At 35.8% G+C, this 20,320-nt stretch overlaps 1 protein-coding gene across 4 annotated transcripts in view; it reads right to left on the reverse strand.

The window, feature by feature from the left end:
- Positions 1 to 20,320, reverse strand: part of LOC136026631 (GTP-binding protein 1-like) — a 75,895-nt gene that overhangs the window by 46,259 nt on the left and 9,316 nt on the right. For all 4 annotated transcript variants that reach the window (XM_065703354.1, XM_065703356.1, XM_065703353.1 and 1 more), the window contains exons 2-3: positions 15,317 to 15,417; positions 6,883 to 6,994 (exon numbers count right to left, since the gene is read on the reverse strand). In XM_065703354.1, the coding sequence (XP_065559426.1) occupies positions 6,883 to 6,994; positions 15,317 to 15,379 (175 nt within the window). In that variant the 5' untranslated portion in view covers positions 15,380 to 15,417. The remainder of the gene's footprint in view (positions 1 to 6,882; positions 6,995 to 15,316; positions 15,418 to 20,320) is intronic.

Consider the following 20,320-nt stretch of genomic DNA (forward strand, 5'->3'; position numbering starts at 1 on the left):
AAAGGAAATCGAGAAACTAGAGTTGCTCTGACATAATAGAAAAGAAAAGAGTATAAAATAATGATAAAAATGAAGAAACTAGAGTTTCGATGCCGGGAATAAAATGAACTTAACTATCTTTATAAGACAAAAGATTCCCAAGAATTCTGGAAAAGAGTTTCATCAAAAAAGATGACTACTTCCAAAAGTATTCCGCAAGTGCTGTGTGAGAATAACACTGCGGCGGTTTAATTAAGAATAACAATTGCTGAGGTAGGACATGGGTTTGTAGCTGGTCTCGTATTAAATCAGGAGTTAAGCAAAGTTAGGTTCTATACGCATTTATATACATCATTTTGATGGACGTTATCCTAAGAAGCTCAGCAAAGGATACTAAGGAGACAAAAAAAAAGACTAAGTTGATAAATCTAGGAATAAGTGAAGGTGAAAAGGTGTTGGGTAATGAGAAGATTGATCAAGTGGATAGCTTCACTTACCTTGGTAGTATTATTAGTAAAGACGGTGGGTGCAGGGACGATGCTAAAAATAGAATAGCAAGACCCAGGGTGTTTTTTCATAATTGAAAAAAAAAGTTTGAAAGAATAGGAAGATAAGCGTACGAACCGAGATTAAAACATTGGAAGCTACAGTGATGATGGTTGTGTGGTAGAGTTCTTAAGCCTGTGCACTCCGAAAAACGGAGGAAAATTTGCTAGATTTTTTCCAGTGAATTGCCTAGGGGTTGTTTTGACTACCTGACTGACTGGCCGTATCTCAAACAATAGGCAATGCCAAAAGTGTGGTTCAATCCGAATTTCTAGGGATATAATAAGGAAAAGGTTGAGATATGTAAGGAACTTTCTTCGGAAGACGGATAACAGATTGAAAACAACCCTTATGCACTAACCGTCTTGGACCAAACGAAAAGCAGGTCGTCCCCAGTTGGGGTGATAATATGTCGTAAGGAAAGATTAATGGAAATGGAAAATTCTTGGGAGGGTGTAAAGAGGGAAGCTTTGAATAGATTCTAATTACGGAGAAGCGTGCGTAGGCTATATTGGTCTCAGGCGGCTTGGTGTTGGAATGAGTTGTTGGTAGTAGTAGTACTTCGATATTAGGGTAAAACTTTCAGGGTATTGTTAGTAATACCCTGTAACTATAATACAGTAACTATTGTTACTAATATTATTACGACTACTACTGACGATAACGGTATTAAGGCGAAAATTTCAAGGAATAATGAGGTAAAGGATGAGCTATATAGAAACTACTGCTACACCCACGTAAGTCTCTACTGAGACTTGAGGTATTAAGGCAAAACTTTCCGGCGAAATTTAGGGAGATTTTGAACTAAATAAAAACACACAACGTGCATGCTGGTTTCCAAAAGGGTGCATGACTAATTTCTCAGGAATGGCTTAGAATATCGAATTGAAACTTTCAGAGCAGGTTGAGAGGGACGTTGATCTAATCAAAAGATTTTCTGTGCATACTGCTACTTCTGCTACGACTACTGAAGTTAAGGTTATCAAGGCGAAACCGTCAGGAATTGTTCAGGAATCAAACAAAAGATAGTTTAAGGTGATATTTTTGTCTTTGTGTCTGATTCCACCAGCATTGACACTTTTACTGCACATCTTTGGCGCCTCCTTTGCACATTTTATAGGTTTTATGGATAGGAGAGCATGGTAAAGCAATTCAAAATTTTTGTTTCAAAATGAAGCATATATTCTTACACTTCATTAGGAAACGTTGTACACTTCACAGCTGGCATTAGCCTTTTTCAGGAATGTATAACAATGATATCATTTTCACTTGTTTATCGATAGTCTATCATCCATAGATTATCGTCAATGGAGTCAGACAAGCTAATAGTCAGAGAACTTCTGGGATGATCGAGATTTTCGGGTTGACTCATGATGGACAATGTCGGCTGGACTTGTATGCTAAAGCGTGGAGGGACTGATTTTGCTTGGACTCACATGCAAACAAGTGACCTAAGCCTATTAGGCTTGCCTCATAAGAATCCCAGCCAGACTACCGAGTTTTAGGATTGACACAGGACTGATAAGTCTATAATTTTCCAAGTGTTTAGGTAAACTGCACGGGCAACTGGCGGGAGTAGCTATGACTCTCAAATTGAACAAATACTTGTGTGTTAGCTTTGGAGATGCACGCCCGCCTCGAGTCTCAGGCAGGTTGAGGAAATTTTATAACTCACACATTACCGTTAAGTCACCTGAAATTGCATATAAAAAAAGGGTCCACCTGCCTAGAGTGTCGAGCAGGCTTAGCATAAACTCAGACAGATGCACTAAAAAAAAAAAAAAATCAAATATTAGGTTGACCGAAGTCACCTGAACTCACAAGCCAGCAAGCGTCCGTAGCCTAAAAGGGGGCCAACCTGCCTAGAATGTGAGCGACCCAATGAACAAGCACAGACAGTTGCAGTAACAAAAAATTAATTGAATATTAGTTAAACAACAAGTCGCCATGAATTGCAAGTCAAACAAGCGTCCAAAGCCTAATAAGACTCGTCAGCCTGAAGTATCAAGCGACTGACCCAGCTTGGAAGCACACAGTGTCCTTAAGTTCAACATCCCCCTCAACAATCTCTGAATGTTTCAAATTCCTTCCCTAACAATTGTTGAAATATTGAACATAGGCCTATTCAACAGCCTAGTGTCTTACAATTTTGTTTAAAACCCTCCTTAGCAATCAATGAAAGTTTCAATTTAAGACCCGTACCCGTTCCTGAGATGTATACAAATACACAGTTGTTCTGACAACCTGGACGTACCAAGCCATTTTGACAAACAAGATGCCGTTGAGCTCTTTTGATTTAGTTATAATACTTGAAGCTGTAGCAGTATTTAAAGTCACAGTCGCAATCGCGGTAGCAATACCAATAGTCACAGTTGCAAGCAGTTGCAGTCACGAGTTGTCACACTCTTAGCAAGCTGCCGCAGTTGGAGTTGTAAGTAGTTGAATTTGCAATTGCAAGTAGTCACAGCCACAAGTGGCCGCTGTAGTAGTCGAGTTGCGTTCGCACATATAAGTGGCCATAGTTGCAAGTTGTCAGGATCGCAAAAAGTCTCAGTCACAAGTATTAGCAGGTTTAAGTACTCATAGTCGCAAATAGTCATAGTCAGAAGTAACCATGGTTGCAAGTTACGACAGTTGCATATAATCTCAGCCACCAGCAGTCACAGTTGCAATCGCAAGTAGTTTTAGTCACAAGTAATCTCATTCCCAAGCGTTTTCAGTTAAAAGTAGTTACAGTCACAAATAGTCAACGTTGCAAGCAGTCTAATTAGCAGATACAAAGTCATAGCCGCACTCATAAGTAGCCCCACTTGTAAGCAGCCGCAAGCAGTCATAGTAGCAGAAGCAGTAGTGTCCTGGAATTTTAAAGTTATTACCCTTAGCCTCGATACACATAGTGTCTTCTGATTTAGTGTAACATCTCCCTCAGCACTCCCAAAAAGTAGTCACAAGTAATAAATCCTTTTCAAGCTCTTAAACTGGAATACATCAACGACCGTTGGGGTTGCGGCTAATGCACACCATTTCTCAGCTCCGTAAAGCATCACGGAACCGATGAGGGCATTGAAAATTCAGAGTTTAGTTGAACGACTGATGTTCAGTTTTCACCAAAGGTGAAGGTTCGACTAATCGATGGTGAAAGACGCTGTGGATATCCTTGCTTTCAGCTCGAAGAGAAGCAAGCCATCTAAAGAAATTGTGAAGCTCGGATAAATGAGCCTTTGGACAACTTCAATGCTAGTTCTTCGGTGTAGACAGACTGGAAAATTGAGAGCATGAGAAAACGGGTCTATAACGAATAATTTTCGTTAAATTCTAGTCTACAAGCAGTCCTCCTTTAGCGGTCTCTTCTGGTACGTTTCCAAGCGATTCAAGCAACTGATGCATGAAGTCTTCTGGGATAGTGAAGTCGTCATCATTTTCAGCCTTTCAGACACGCTTTTCAAACATGAGCCCAAAACTAGGACGTGAAGTGGTTGTCATAACGTGGTTTATGTTGATCTTGAAGAGCTCTGGGGCCACTACATATCCTTGACGCACTCCTTTTCCTGATTTCAAAAAGCGGCTGCACCGGCGGATGACTTGAAAACATTTCTCTGTTCCATGATGTAGAGTTTTGAGGAGTCTGCGGTATTTCTATGGCAGGTCGGCCGATTCTAGACCCCACTAAAGAGCCTCGCAGTCCACTGGGTCGAATGCGGCACCGATGTCAACGAAGGAAAAACAACCATTAATCAACTTACTCTGGTCGCTCGTGGCCATGCTCGTTTCCAAAGCGGGACTTTATTAGTCTGTCTGATACGGCTTCGTGTAAAAGTAGCACCTCTTCGGCAAGAATATTTCGCGATATGCCAACACCATTCCTTCTCATCATCCCTGCAGACCAGAGATGCGAGTGCTTGATGCCTATTTGCTCTTCTCTGCTTCCAGTAAGACGGGTTTCTGTGAGACCGGCAGTCACCTATTTTATTCTTTTGAAGGTCTTCAGAAAGTGGGTTCTTTGATGCGGGTGCATTCAGAGTCAAAACCTTCAAGTTGGCTATTCGAAGCGCCCTTTGTTCAAGAAGATTCAGTCTGTCAGTCTTTCTGACGTCATCAGCATGTCCATTGACGCACAATGGTCAAAATCTTAAAAGGAAGTCGGGATCCGAGGCAATTTTGTTATTTTACGTGGCACTTGTTTTCAGGTGGAAGGTCGCTAGCCCAACCGGCCTTAGTCCTGGAATCTGACTAGAGCTCGATACGAGATTCCTGGGGTGGGTTCCACCCCCACATGAGGTTGCAGCAACCCTGAGCGGAGCGTTTAGTAAGGGGGCATATCCAGAGGCATGTAATCAGCAGACAGGGTCAGTCCGGACTCTATCTGTCGACAGTGGAGGATTCTTAAAATTGTTAGGCAATTTAAAAAGGGTCGAAAAGGGTACTGTGATAGTCCCAAGAACTCGTTAACGTAGGGAAGTTAACAACGTCAACGTTGTGAGACAAATATATCGTTATTTTAAGATGTTCTAAATAGTGCTTATATGGCCACATAGCAAGATTTTATCAACTCAGGTTTGGTTTTTTGCAGAGGTCCTCACTGGTTGACATGAATGATGAGAATTTTGCTATCCGCCCATTTTGCGGTGCTTGCTTTGTCGATAGTTTAAACTACAATTGATTCACATTCTTCTACCGAAATCTGGAAACGTCCAGTTGTCAAAACACATTCCGGATAAGCTCAAAAGTAGAATTTAAAATAGAACTTAAAGTAGAACTAATGCCAGCCTAGAATTAGTGAGCCATCATGATTCACTAGACGATTTTGGACAGACTTCAGCAATGGTGGAAGGCTCAAACGTTGGACAAGATTCAAATGATGGTTAAATGTTCATTTGAATCTATTTCTTTAACACTTGCTTTTTTGTTCACTTAAGTCCCGTTCATCCTCAAGGACATTTTAGATCACTCCTTTTCACAGGGCATGGACCAGGATTTGATATGACCATCTGTTCTAGTTTCTATCAAGCGCTGTTCTGGATAACTGTAGAGTGCGTTAGCGGTCCATGTTCTTTTGCTGTCTGAGTCTTTTAATTTACTCCATGTTTTCTAATATATCCTTAATGTTATTTTGTGTTCTTTTTCTCAGATGATCGTTTTTTTTCTTCTTTTCTAATCACAAAAGTCGAAATGCTATTCAGAAAATGATTTAGATTGTTGCCAATTTGTTCATCTCAAATTAATTTATCTTGATTTTCTTTGTGCTTTCCTTTGTTTATATTGACCAATAAGTGTTGTTTTGCGGGCCCAAAATTGGTCGGATTAACAGGATTTCTCCTAAACGTCAGGCTTTCCTAGACGTTGCTTAGAAAGGGGGGGGGGTAATCGCAATTATTGCAATATCAGAGGTAATGGAAGCCTCCAGTCGCGTTTTCACTTGGCATTTCAAAGACAAAACGCGAAACGAATCCACCGATTCAAAAATTTGGGGTCTTTTGAAACCCTGGTAAAGTTCCTAAAATTCTTCCTTTTAATACTTTGCAATGCGAAACTTGTGACGAGAATCAAAATTTTTTTGCGAAAATATTTTCTTTATTATAAGCTATTCTGAGCAGACATAGGACTGACAGACTCATAATCTGGGGGGAGGGATATATCTCGGTATACCAAGGTATATAAAACAAATAAATTTAATGTAAGACGTCAGGCATACTGGGGGTAGCTGGCCCTCAATGCCCAGGCCTAGAACCGCCATTACATGGACTTGATAGCAGTCTTATCCAAAGTAAATTGATAAAGTTTGAATAAACTGATAAAGGTTTATGGTCTCTTTTTTTAACTTATTGTTTACATGTTTTATTAAAGACTTATTAAGTATATAATAGCCTAGTATAGATATAACTATGTAAATAATATATATACCCTCTTGGACCCTTGTTTGCAAACGAATTGCAAAAAAAAACAGCTTTATAGGTTTAACCTCCGTCCCCATCAGACCAAAATATTGTGCAAAATATGTGGCAACACATAATTTCATCAGGGGGGTGTCCTACTTAACAATACAGTTATTTCAATTTAACAAATTCTTCTACTAAATTTTAGCCTTTTTCTCGAAGGGGCTCCCTTCCTTGTGGGCATATATGGTTAGGCATAGGTTATGCGAACCAAAGTGTTGTACGAAAGATGAAAATATATAATTCCGTGGGGGGGGGGGGTCTGCTTAACAATACAAGCATTTCCAAATCAATACATTCTTACTAATTTCAACTTTTTTTTAGGAATTTCTATGGGATTTCTTTCTCTCTGGACATGAATGGTTAGATGAATGAAATGCATAGTTAGGATATCTGGTTAGACATATTTTTAGACTAAACTAACCTTGCTCTCCCTTAATATGGTAAATAGTTTCGCCATTGCCTCTGTCAAAACGATCCTTCAGATCCTGAATTAATTTGTCATACTCGTCATTAGATGGGCTCAGGAAAGGATGCTAAAAAAAATAATTGAAGCTTCTAAATATTCATTAACAAAAACAAAGAAACGTTTTAGACTTCCGTGAATATAACAATTAGGTAGTAAAGGCCTAAATAAAACAGCAACAATCTATTTCGTCTATCTTCGAAAACGTCTAAGTAAAACAGGAACAGTCAATCCTAATTCGTCTATTTCAAAAACGTCTAAAAAAAACGTCTAAATAAACAGCAACAGCCTATTCGAATTCGTCTACTTCGAAAACGTCTAACCAAGCGACAAAATAAAACAGGAACAGTCAATCCTAATTCGTCTATTTCAAAAACGTCTAAAAAAACGTCTAAATAAACAGCAACAGCCTATTCGAATTCGTCTACTTCGAAAACGTCTAACCAAGCGACAAAATAAAACAGCAACAGGCTATTCAAAACTGCCTAAATCTCTAAAACTCCCGTTTCAATAAGATCCTTTTTCGTTGCTATAGCATTACGACAATATTCACTTTTGAAGAACATCTTGGCCAAATCATTAACTACAAAATTCAACATTTTTACGAAATTTTAAAATTATATGATTGAGAACCAAAAATTATTGTGAATATTCGCACAGTAGTAAACAGGGTTTATTGATAAAAGTTATTAGAGACATGGACATTAAAAATTTATGGCAAAACTGAAATAAGAAATTTATTCACTTTAAGACAAGTTTTAAAATGAGTTATTTTTCAAATCAATTATTTCTTTTTTTTAATCAACCATGAACTAAAATAAAAATATGAATAAAACAAATGTAAGTATTTAAAAAAAGGAAAAAACTAGTGTGCAGCCAAAATAGAAAGAAAGGTGAAGCCTACGTGTCGAAAAAAAACGTACGTGCGGTTAAGGGGAAAGAAAATTAATGGATAGATTGGCCTAACTGAATGCTTGTGACAAGATTCAACTTTTATTTCAAAATAACTGTCTCAAGCAAAGAATGTCGAATTGGGATATGTAGTTAATGAATATATCTTCAAGCAACGTGGACAAACACCTTACTTTAGACCTTAGTAAGACTGTGCATCCAGAGACACCAGAGTATCCAAGAGAAGCCACCAGTTATCCTCCCAATTTGCCGCTGCAGTTATGACCTCCTACTCTGATTGAAGGGGTGTACAGGTTGGGTTGATGCCTTTTGTATGTCTGATGTAGTGGATCTGTGAGTATTCCCCGGCAACGACTTCATAGCGGTTGACAGTGGAAACCATTGGGAATCTAACGTCGTTTATGCGGATGACATGTCTTAAGAAAATTCCACCGTCCAAACCAGATGATGTCAATCACTAAAGGATGTTATATCATATCATTGATGGACTAGTTTGACACCTTCTGAGATCAGTTAACGTTACTATTTTATCGTTACTCAGTTAACCAACTCGTGTCTCCGAAGACACAAGTTCTCAAAAGCCAAGACCCATGTTTTTCCCCGTGTTCAATTAGCTTGTAGGAATTCACTGCGATTACTTATTGAATGTGCATAATTACTGTGCTTTATTACGCACCGTCTGGACAGTAAAATTAATTTTACATGAATATTTTGAAAATTGGAAGAAATAGTCAAAGTATAGTGGTTGAACTTTCTCATCCTATGCACTTACATTGTTCCTATTGTACCAACAATTACAGTTGATATGAAAAAAAACATTAGAGTTTCAAAACTTGTAGCTTCATAGCACTTTTTATGGAAGTTTCTACCAAGAAAATTTCTAATTTATCCTGATAGATAAATGCTCCTAAGAATTTTCCTTATCTAGAAAAGAACGAATTTCAGTTCATTGAGCTCTGACTCAATGAACTGAATAAGGAAATAATTAATTTAATAGGTTCCAATAAGCACCCTGTAGAACGCAATTCAATAATTATATCTTACAGATTTTTTAAAGAATTCAAAGATTTTTTTGAGATTTGTCCCGGCTAATATTTTGTAATTTTGCAACGAAATTAAAGTCACAATAAACCCTATTTTTTTCAGATTTGCTAACACCATCTGATTTTAAAAATACCTTGCCATTGCATTTATTATAAACACAGTAAATCTAAAGAATACGACTTGTAAATATACTGAATTTTCTTGGTAATATTTCCATTAATACCAAAAAAATTACATTTCATATAATTGGTAAATTTACAGAAAATTTGTTGGTAAATTTAATATGATTTGGTAAAACTGATAAAATTGCAATATATATTTTATAATATATAAACTTTGTAGACAGGTCGAATCTTAAGTAAGATTTCACAGAAAAATTTCAACACATCTTAAGTAAGATGAATCACAGCATATTTTAATAAAACTATATTACAAATCTGCCAACACCTTAAAAAATCACTAAGGTAGTGACCACTAAAGCCTAGCTATTTTGCTATAGTTTTTAGCACAGTTCAAGCATTATGTACAAGTGTTAGTTTTTTTTGCATTTATTGAATTCTGGACATCAAGTATGTAATGTCCATAAGTGGAAAAGGTGATGTCCATCACCTTTTGATGTCCATAGGTGTCAAGTAAGTCTTCCATAGGTGGAAGGACGTGTATGGTATCTTTATTAGAGGATTGGTGATGAAGTGAATGTTGATGATGCAATTTCGTTGTGTATAGTCTATATTTACATTTTTTGAAGTTTTAAACTCCCAAAATTAATGCATCTAGGCCACATTTAACATTTCTTAAGTCAGAAGTAGGTTTTTTTCTAATTTATATTTTTATGGGTCTATGTATTCATAGTTAAAAGCAAGTTAGACTTCAGACACTGTAGGAGACTTAGCTCTTGACAAGCTAGTTTAAGGTCATTTTTGTAAAACCACTTGAAGCACATGCTGCTTCCATTATTTTAATGACATTATTTCAATGTCACTTCGTTGTTGGCTAGTAGTTACTCTAGATTTTTGTCGTTTCAATTTGAAGGAACTAACTGACGGGTTTTTGAGACTATGTCTCTCAGAACAATGTATCAAGCGAAAGGGCAATGTCTGAAAACGCTGTTCTTCAAATACTCAATGGAGAGTATCTCCTCATATGAGTAGTCTAATCAGCAGCGTTTCAGCGTGTTTATAGTGTTGCCTTGACGAACGGTAGCACTAATCAAAGTAAAGAACTATTTTGAATCCGAGGGCACCAACATCACCGTTCTATATGGGAGCTTCTGTGAGGAGGACAGCATCAATGAGGATGATGGAGCTTAAAACATGAAAATTGCAGTTTTAGACAATTACTTTTCGGGGGAGGGGGTCTTTTGGGGAAGCCTCATGGAGAATTTTCCCTCTCGTACCACAACATACTCGCATTTCTACATTGACCCACAGATATGTGACTTTGAAACCCAAAAAGTAGATTTTTGAACAATAATTTTTTTTCCTAGCTGTGATCGTTTTAATCATCCCGACCCCTCCCAAGAAGGAGACAAGATTAGTACAATTCTCTTATGTGAAAACAAGAACGAAGCAATAGAACTATAACTCATTCGTTTTATCCTATAATGACAAACATTCAGATATATAAATTAATATAGAATATTATCTAAGATGAATAAATAAAATAATAAAAATTATTTTTATGAAATATTTTAGTTCAAAAGAAACAATGAGAATAAAATGGGCAAAAATAAACTTTTTTAATATAACATAAAAACAAACATAACATAAACATAAAACAAAGAAAAAAGAAATCTCAAGAATAAGAAAACGAAAGAGACTATGGCTATTAAAATAAAAAGACAAACTAAAACAGACGCAAAAATTTCGCCTGCATAAAACAAGGCGTGTTCAACGCTTAAAACAAAGAAAAATCCAAACTAATATAAAACCAAATAAAATATATTTCTTTTTTTTGTCATGGCTGGCCAGTTCGGCTTTAGATCTTTCACAATTTTTATCATTAGAAAAGAGGCTTACCTAATTCAAAAAATAAACTAACTACTGATAAATATGATATTACTGACTCATAAAAGATTAGAAATTATTTAGGTGTTTCTCTACAAACTTGAAAAAAATTGTATCTATTGTAAAGGTAAAAAAAAAACTAGATCTTCGCCTTTTCTGATTAAAAAAAAATTCAACCATAAACGTTTCAAACAAAATTTCATATTTTTGCAAATGGGAACAATTGGAAAGAACTTAAACCACGTTTTTTGAAAACGTCGGATTCCAACTAAAAGGACAAGAAGAAAAAGTAGCTTACGTTTGCTCAATTTAACTCGAACAGACAACTTACATTATAGATAATTCAAGAGACTGAACGTTTACAGTAATTAGAAATTATGGTAGCTACATATGTGCCGGCACATTTATAGATCGCCCCTTTATAGGATAAGGCTAGAATTATAATATTTGGTGTACCCTGTGGCTGTCTATTTCACAACAAACTTCACCTTAAAAAGTCAAATAAAGAAGGAGTATTAAGGACCAGTTGTGACTAAAAATAATATTTTCTTACGGATCGAGATACGAAATAAGAAATGTTGACATCAGTAGCTCATTTTTAAATACTAACTAATTTGCCAAGAGAGAGAAGGCGTACCAATGTACATTATGAATCGTATATATACAATGAATGGTACTGGTGTATTATTCAGAACACACTCAATAACTGAAGTTAGGTTCTTTTATGAAACAAACTACGATGCAAGAACATTTTAAGTAAATATTTGGTACTTGTTCATTATTCGCTTGATTCAATTCAATTCAGAACCCATTCAAGAATTTTGCTGAGAAAATCCGGTTTCATAGCCACAAAGATTCCCCAATTTATTTCCCCAGTTCACTGAAGCCTCCTTCACATCCCGATTTAGCTAATATCGATACTATAGCTAACGCTAGACCAATAATATAAATCTTACTGGCTAGCTTAGATAAAAAATGTTCACCATATGGTTAATTCTCACACATTGAGTAATTGAAAATAGATCTCTATGAATAGAGCAGGCCTAAACAAAATTTTACAAATACTTAAGATAAATCGACTTTTGATGCAGGGGCCTGATTTGCTATAGGACAGGGCGGGGGCAATTTTCCCCCAGACCCCAGATAACCCTCCCTCCAGCTGAAATTCAGCGTCTTAGAAAACCCGGCCAAAACCAAGATAGGTTTATATGATCCAAGCTTCCAAAGAAACAGATCGTGTTTCGCTAGTATAACTTTGCCTTTATGATACTATATTGCTCATTTTTCATTTGGTCATTTTCTCTTGACTTGGAGAAATTGGCTCCAACTTTGCCCAACCCCAAGGATTTTGAAAAAATTACACCACCTACTTTGATGCTGGCTTCAGGTAGCCCAAAAATGTAACTAAATCTTATTACGAGTGCACCCTATGTTAGATAAAATCTTGAAGCTAGCTAAATCTTCGTATTAAATAAATCGCACAGTGAATGAGAGTTTAGCTATTGAAACTTTGCAAACGTAAAATTGTGAAATTCACAATATAAATTGCAGTATTTAGCTTTGTTTTAGTATTAGCAGTATTTAGTTATGTTGGACCAAACAAAGTCCAGCGTGTTCACGTTGTTACTAATAAATTGGTAATTTTTTCCTCAAATCATAAAGATTGAAAATTCTTACATTAATTAATTTAAATAAGGTAGAAGACGGCTACCTTTCTACTAGAGGTTGGATATGGGAGGGGCGGTATGGTGAAAGAGTGTTTTACCGGCTTGATTTCTCCAAAACAAAGAAACCAATCAAAGAAATAGAACAAAGAAATGGATAAGGTAAACGGGTCTACGGTCAGCATTAGGGAAAAGAAGAGAAACAGTAAAACAGATATTTTGCCTGTATAAAGAAAGGCGTCTTCAGCGTTAAAAGAAAAAATGGACAAAAACTTAATTCTCAAATCAAGAAAACAAAATAAAACAAACAAACCAATATACATATTTTAGTAGGTAATTTAATATATTTGAATAAAACTTATTAAAACATTATTTATGTAATCGTTATTATTATAGTCTATTAATTATGTATTTCAAATATTATTTATGTCATCAAACTATTAATATAATCTATTCAATTAAATATTTATTGTAAAATTTTTATTAATCAAATAAAATTTGTTTGAATCACTTGTAATTGTGTCTTTTATCTCTGAGTGACTCGGAATCAAGTAATTCTTCTGTGAGTTGGAAACTAGTGTTTATACCATGTTTAAATATTACGTATACAAGAACTGATCTGACATACAAAATACTTACATACGATATATATATATATATATATATATATATATATATATATATATATAATTTTTACTCACATGTAGAATTAGCGAACTAGTTCGCTAATTGTATATTTGCAGAGATTAGGGACTTAACTACCAAAAGTCAGTAATCAGAAAGTCAGAAGTCAGAATAATGAACCTTTGAAACGAAAAAAAAAATTGCAAGAACTAGTTACATATCACCAAATGATGGCCTTATAAAATTAGACATGTCAGTTTTATCAGTGCTTTTCAAATACGTGCACTATCCTTGATTGGAGGAGCTGTCAAAGCTCATAGACGCCAGAGTTAACAAATGATAAACACTTGCCATATTTCTACTCTTTAGGATTTTTTATATCGGAGATACAAGTCGCTAAAAGGGAGTTTTGTTCGGATTACTATCGTCATAGAAAAATTACTTCCAAGCGGAGACTATCCCGAAAGATGATTCTGCAAGTTGTTTCAAAAGAATGTACAATAAACCTTTAACTTAGAAAAAGAAAATCTAAGGACTTGTTACATATCCACAAATGATGGTGCCATAAAATCAGATGTACAAAAGAATGACATACACACAGAATGATTCCTAAATACTTCCTCTGTAAGCAGTATAGCTCGTTATTTCATCACTAAGTTGTATTAAATGCTTAGTAGGAAAATACTTTTTTTTTTACTAATAAGCCTGCAAGTGAAGAGTTAAAGGAATCTTTTCATCGAAAAAACTGCATATATCAATAAACCTTGCCATCAACGACTGGAAAAAAAGAACTGATGTTATCTCTCTTAATATACAGTCTTAAAAACTTTAAATTAGAATATTCATACCTGTGCCCATCCCAGTTGTTCTAAGTGAGAAAAGAACCAGATGGAGAAACTGAGTAATTGTAAAAAAAAAAAATAATAATAAAGCAGCACTTACTTGGTACACAGCCTTGGCTGTACCATTTTTCCCCAGTCCTTCCACATAGGAAGGGTGGTTTTAGATATTTAGAAGGGTCTTATTTGATGAGAAATTAAAATTTCTGGTCTTCACAAAGTGCAGGAAGCGACTGCAGGGCCACCTACTTTGAAATACTTTCTTTGTAATTTTTTAATCAATAAATTAAATTAGAAGTTCGAAAACTGACACCATAGCTTGACTTATACCTGCATGCAGAGGGCTCTATAAAATGAAAAGTAGTTGTCTAAATACCGTCCTTTTTTACAATTTTGATTGCCTCCCTCCCCTCTAAGTGCTAGAACAGTGTGTGTATGCAAAATTTTATACCAGGGTATCTAACAAATATGTTGAAAGGCATTCATCATCAGTAGTAAGACGAATTTTTGCCTTCATTGCCGAAGTTCTTAATTAGTTTGTACAACCTAATGCAGCTTTAAGCTAATTGTTACCTTAGTTTACACAACACTTCCATTAAAGCCTGAGCCTGCGCACGCATTCAGCATTATATGTTGTAGGAAGGGTGTCTAAAACAAACATGTCAAAAGGCATAAAATCAATTTATCATCAATTACCAATTAGCTTATATAAGATGGCAAATGATAAACAAACACTGATTACTATTGATGAAGAAACAAAAAGTTATCAGAATAGATATAATAATGAATCATAAAGCCTCACTAAAAAAAAGGCAGTACCATTAAATAAGTATTGTGCTGCTCCCCCCTAAACCTTCTGGCTAAACAGTCATTATGCTTTACTGACAACTATATGAAACATTAAATCTAAAGTTTTATTCAGCCCACTGAAAGAAATTGATAAATTGATTGTTACAATAAAACAATGTTTTGTGTTACAATGATTTATAAAAACAAAAAATTATAGGAAGTTTAAGTGCCAATTATTTTGTTGTACTATAATAATAAAAAAAAATATTCAAAATATACACTGTTTTAACTAAACATCAACCTTGGTGGAAGTCAAATAACATTTTTGAGTATTTACCTGCTGTATTTTGCTTTTTGGACTTCTATATTGTAATATTAACCACATATTTGTTCTAAATAATTTCGTAATCCTTCCAACAGAACCTGAGACAGAAAAAGCCAAACGTACAGTAATGCTTAAATATCTAACTTATATATCTTAAGTATCACGCTTAAGTATCACATAAAAGCTTACTTTTACTGAGACAGGGTTTTCTTCACTCTTTTGGAACAACAGGCTTAGTTTCTCCAAGTCCATGGTGGTATACTAAATTGTTGACAAACTTGATGGACTACCTAGTTAAAAAAAAAAGAACTGCAATTTTTATTTGGCGTTACATGGGGATCAGCCGTGGAATTCCAGAACAGGGGAGATAATCATTTTGGTATGCTTTTTAGTAGTTGTTAAAACTTTTTAAAAGAAGCCCTTCAAAACTCTGAAAGCTTCTATGAAACAATCATAAATACTTACTTTTTGCATTGCTAAAGGCATATTGCTTCAATATCCTTCTCCTCTGATGGATAAATATACAGTTCACTGTATATACTGCCACCATATCTACCACAGTAAACGCTGACATTTTATAATGGTGGATAATACTCAAGCAATGAAGAAAAGAGTGGAAAATTTGGCAAAAAGAATGTAAAACAATTAAAAAGGATTTCTTATAGTAATTCTGTCAAATCCCTCCAGCGTCACATTTCCTCTGGAAAACTCACTACCCAGGAATTCCCCTCCCCAAGGAAGACTCTCCCTATAGAATTTTCCCAAAGCATATCCCCCCCCTCTTAAAAATATCTGTATAATTCCCAATAACAAATACTATACGTAGACAATGGGCAAATTTCATAACTGCCAGATATCCAGATATCCTCTACGTTCACGGAAAAATCTCTCTCCCCCTCTGGACAATTCGATCAAGGTGAAAATTTACACCCGACTTTTACTCTTTAACATCTCCACGCGTAAAATTGAATTGATAAAAAGAAAGCAAGAAATACAAAGAAATTTCCTATAGAAATTCTGGCAAATTCATTCAGTATAAAATTTTCCCTAAAAAGTTCACCCCCCAATAAACTGTAGGGGGTCATTTTATCTCCAAAGACATAGTGATTGTGCCTTTAAACTATGTTGAAGAAAATGGCGGCCTCAAAATATTGATCGGGTAATTTTGTGAAAAAGTGGCGTAGGAGGGGGCCTAGTTGCCCTCCAATTTTCTTTGTCACTTAAAAAGCGCACTAGAACTTTACAGTAGAATAAGCCCTTTCCCGACGTTCTAGGCCCACTGGGTTGATACAATCACCCCTGGGAAAAAACAAACAAACAAATAAACACACACATATGATTTTTCTTCCAGCAAAAATTAATAAACTCCAAACTCCAAACTCCACACTTTTGCAGATAGGAGCTTGAAACCTCTGCAGTAGGGTTATTTGATACGCTGAATCTGATGATATAATTTCATTAAAATTCTATGACTTCTCGGGGTCTTTTCCCCTTTGTCCGAAAATTAGACAAATTTTCTCAAGCTCGTAGCTTTTGATGGGTAAGACTAAACTTAATGAAACTTATATAGTAGGAATCGACATAATAAGCTAATTCTTTTGACATATCTATTGGTGTCAAAATTCCATTTTTGAGAGTTTCGGTTATTATTGAGTCAGGTCACTCCTTACTTACAGTTTGTTACCACGAACTGTTTGATTACCCATCAAAATCCAAACAGAAATCATTGAAATATCGATCGTTCTTTCTGTGTTACCAAAAGTATTATATTCATAAAACTTTACAGTTTCATGAAATGTAATTAAACAAGTAGAAATGTTTTTAACTAAAGTAAAGAGGAAGTTTAAAATTTAAAACAAATTGAAATTGCTCCGTATATAAGGGAGACTGTCCCCTTATCAACACCTTGCTCATTTAACAAAAGTTTTTTAGTGCTCTGAAAAATCTTCTTTTTTTTCATTGCAAATTTTCTTTTAAATTTAACAGTAAAGAGTAAGGAGCTAAAGATGAGACAGCCCCCTTCATATAAAGAATAATCTGTTCAAATAGGTTTCAAATCTGTTCCTTGCTTTCTGTTAAATAGCTCTTTTTTTATTCAATTTCTGATTGATTTCCAAATCATACCAAGGCCTAACCAAGATATAATCTGAGATACCGGTCCCTTAAATCCATGGTTAATTACTTTTAAAGTATGTCAATCAATAATTGTACGTTCATTAGTACCGTCCTACGTTTAAATTTATAATTTCAATTCTGGAAAAAATTTAAATGTGCTTAAAAAATTTGCGATGAATAGTATACTTGGGAAAAAAGTCCTTGTCAATATTACAACTAAAGAATTTCAGTTGGATGAAAAAGAGAATTGTTTGTACGGATTGAAATTCTGTGAGACTTGCAATATGATTTTCTTATCTATAAATACATGACATACATTTGTTTAAATACATTGAAGTACGTCATATTAATAAAAAAAAGAAACATATTACCATTAAAATTGCTGAAAACTAAGCTCCTAGCAGTATTTGCCCCCCTTATCGAAATTTCCTGGCTGGGCTTATGATGGCCTGCCTTGCATTTTCCACCTCTGTGCTAGTAGATATGAGAATGTAATATTTTAGCTGTATAAAGAAACATTTTAATTAATTCCTACTCGCCCCTACCTCTTTCAACATTCATCTGAAGCCTCATAAGGAAATGAATTTTATATATTTCTTTGAATGATTTTAGCAATTACCGTGAGAATTCGATTTTTAATTTTGGTGAATATGAATGAATGAATGAATGAACTTTATTACCCGTAAAGTATAAAAAACACAAAGTACGGAGTATTATAAATAAATATAAATAAATAAACAAAAACAAATACGATAAACAGCGAAGAAAAACAAAATTCAAACTAACAAAAGACTAATCAACCAGTATCTATATGGAAAAAAGGCTGCAGAGGGTCATAAACGTGAATAAAGTTGACAGTCTTTTTACATAAATCATCACTTGAAGACCGAATCCGAGAAGGCACATCTACTAAACCAAATCGAGCAATTGTTTTTTTGTTTCGGTGCCATCTAGGAAGCCGGAGGAGGAATTTGCAATATCTGAAATAAGCCGTACGTAGAGAATGTCGATCTTTCTTACGAAACAGATGAGCCATGCCTGATAAAAACAAAAGCACAGGGGCGCAATAAGCGTTGTAAATCATACACAAACCGTTACGGTTGTAACGGCTTTTGTTTGGGGATATTTTTCCGTAAGCGACGCGTAGGTTTTTCACGGCTTGATTCACTAGGGATGAACAGGTAGCGGAAAGTGTTGGGCCGAAACACAGACCAAGCCAACTAACTGAAGAAGAACATGGTAGAACTGCAGTCCCAGTAACGAATGGAGCGACCGCATAAGGGCTATTAAAACAAATAAACTCGCATTTAGACGCATTAACTGACAGTCCAATCTTAGATAGTTCATTGGTTAATATAGTAAAATTAGAAAGCAATCCACGGCGAGTCCGGGCAACAAGAAGAACGTCATCTGCATATGCAATAGAAGACAAACCAGTATTACCGTAAAAAACAGAACTTCTAAGGGGACGCAGGCACGATGCAAGCACGCATTTAAATATACTAGGAGACAATACGGCACCTTGCCGAACTCCCTTATTAATTTTTACCGGGTCAGATATTTGGCCATTCCAGGTAACTTGAATTTTAGACTTTGAATACCAAGAAGACAATAAACTTAGTACGGAAGGATTAACACCTGAAGACGCAAGGGAAAATAGAGCCTGAGAGTGCACAATATTGTCGAAAGCTCCAGAAATATCAACAGTAAGACAGTATAAAGACATTTTGGCTTTTACGGCATCTTTCATGAGTCGGCTTAAAACATGATGTGCATGGGAGCAACCGAAACTTTTCCGAAAATCAAATTGAAAAGGCGTAAAATCAAAATTCGACTCACTTTCTGGTAGTAACAAATGTTCAAGCAACTTACTTAAGAAACACGATACTGTAATGGGACGATAATTCACACATGACGTGGGGTCCTTGCCTCGCTTTTGAATAGACATTACACGGTCACAAAGGAAACTATCAGGAACAAGCGACTGTGCTAAGCAAGACTGGAAAAATATTTGTAGATGGTTAAGTAGAGCAGGACAATCATAAGCAAAAAATTGGTAAGAAAGGCCGTCACTATCAAGGCTATTTGAACGCTTAATTTTTCTTAAAGCCCGGCGAATTTCAGATATTGCTACTGGCTGGACATGAGCCTGCAGGAGACGGTATGGTAAAAGCGGTTTAAGCAACTTATAATAAAAAGACTGAAGAAAACTGTTAAATACACTGAACACACGCTTATAATGATCAACAAAATTAACTAGCTGGAGACAAGATAGGGTAGATGGGGAACATTTCTCACTATTAATAACCTTATTCCAGGAGGCCTTATCGGTGGGGCCTGGCCATGCATTCAAGCGTGCCCTCTTCAAACTGGCCTTATATTCAAGTTTACACTTTTGTTTCACAGAGAAAACAGCTCCGGAAGATGGTCGGTCACATGATATCCACATACGTAGCCAAAATTTGGCTTTTTGCTTAGCACGTTTTACTTCAGGATCAACGTTCCAATTAGGCTTTCTTGTACCAATCCTAACTTTATCCACAGGCACTGCAGCTTTGGAAGCTGATTTAAGGCAATGGACGATTTGACAATAATAGAAATTTAGGTCAACTGTACTTGAAGGCGAGGAAACTGACGTTTGCAGCAGGTGATATGGCACATTTATGGTCGAGAGTAAAGCAGTTAGCGTAGCAAGGTATAGTGGGACATTAGCACGATCCCAATTCAACTTCGTATGCCACTTCGGCTGAGCCGAAAGTATTTTGCCAGATAGCTCACAGGACAAATTACAGCTAAGAATAAGGTGATCGTCGTCAATCTTCTCTTCGTCCACCCTGACAATCGATGATATTAAGCTGGAACTGGAAGAGATCACGTGATCAAGGTTCGATTTTGAACAGCCTCTGTTATGAATATACGTGAATGGGAGGCTCTTAACTGCGACGTGATATATGCTAGGAAGGGATTCTAGCAAGAGGATTGATCTATCGGAGGTACCAAGAATGTCACAGTTAAGGTCACCAGCTAAAACCCAATTTAGGTCTTTCAAACGTAGACTTTCGAGTAGAGACTTTAAAC

This window comes from Artemia franciscana, chromosome 4, assembly GCF_032884065.1.
Source record: "Artemia franciscana chromosome 4, ASM3288406v1, whole genome shotgun sequence".
Taxonomy (NCBI): domain Eukaryota; kingdom Metazoa; phylum Arthropoda; class Branchiopoda; order Anostraca; family Artemiidae; genus Artemia; species Artemia franciscana.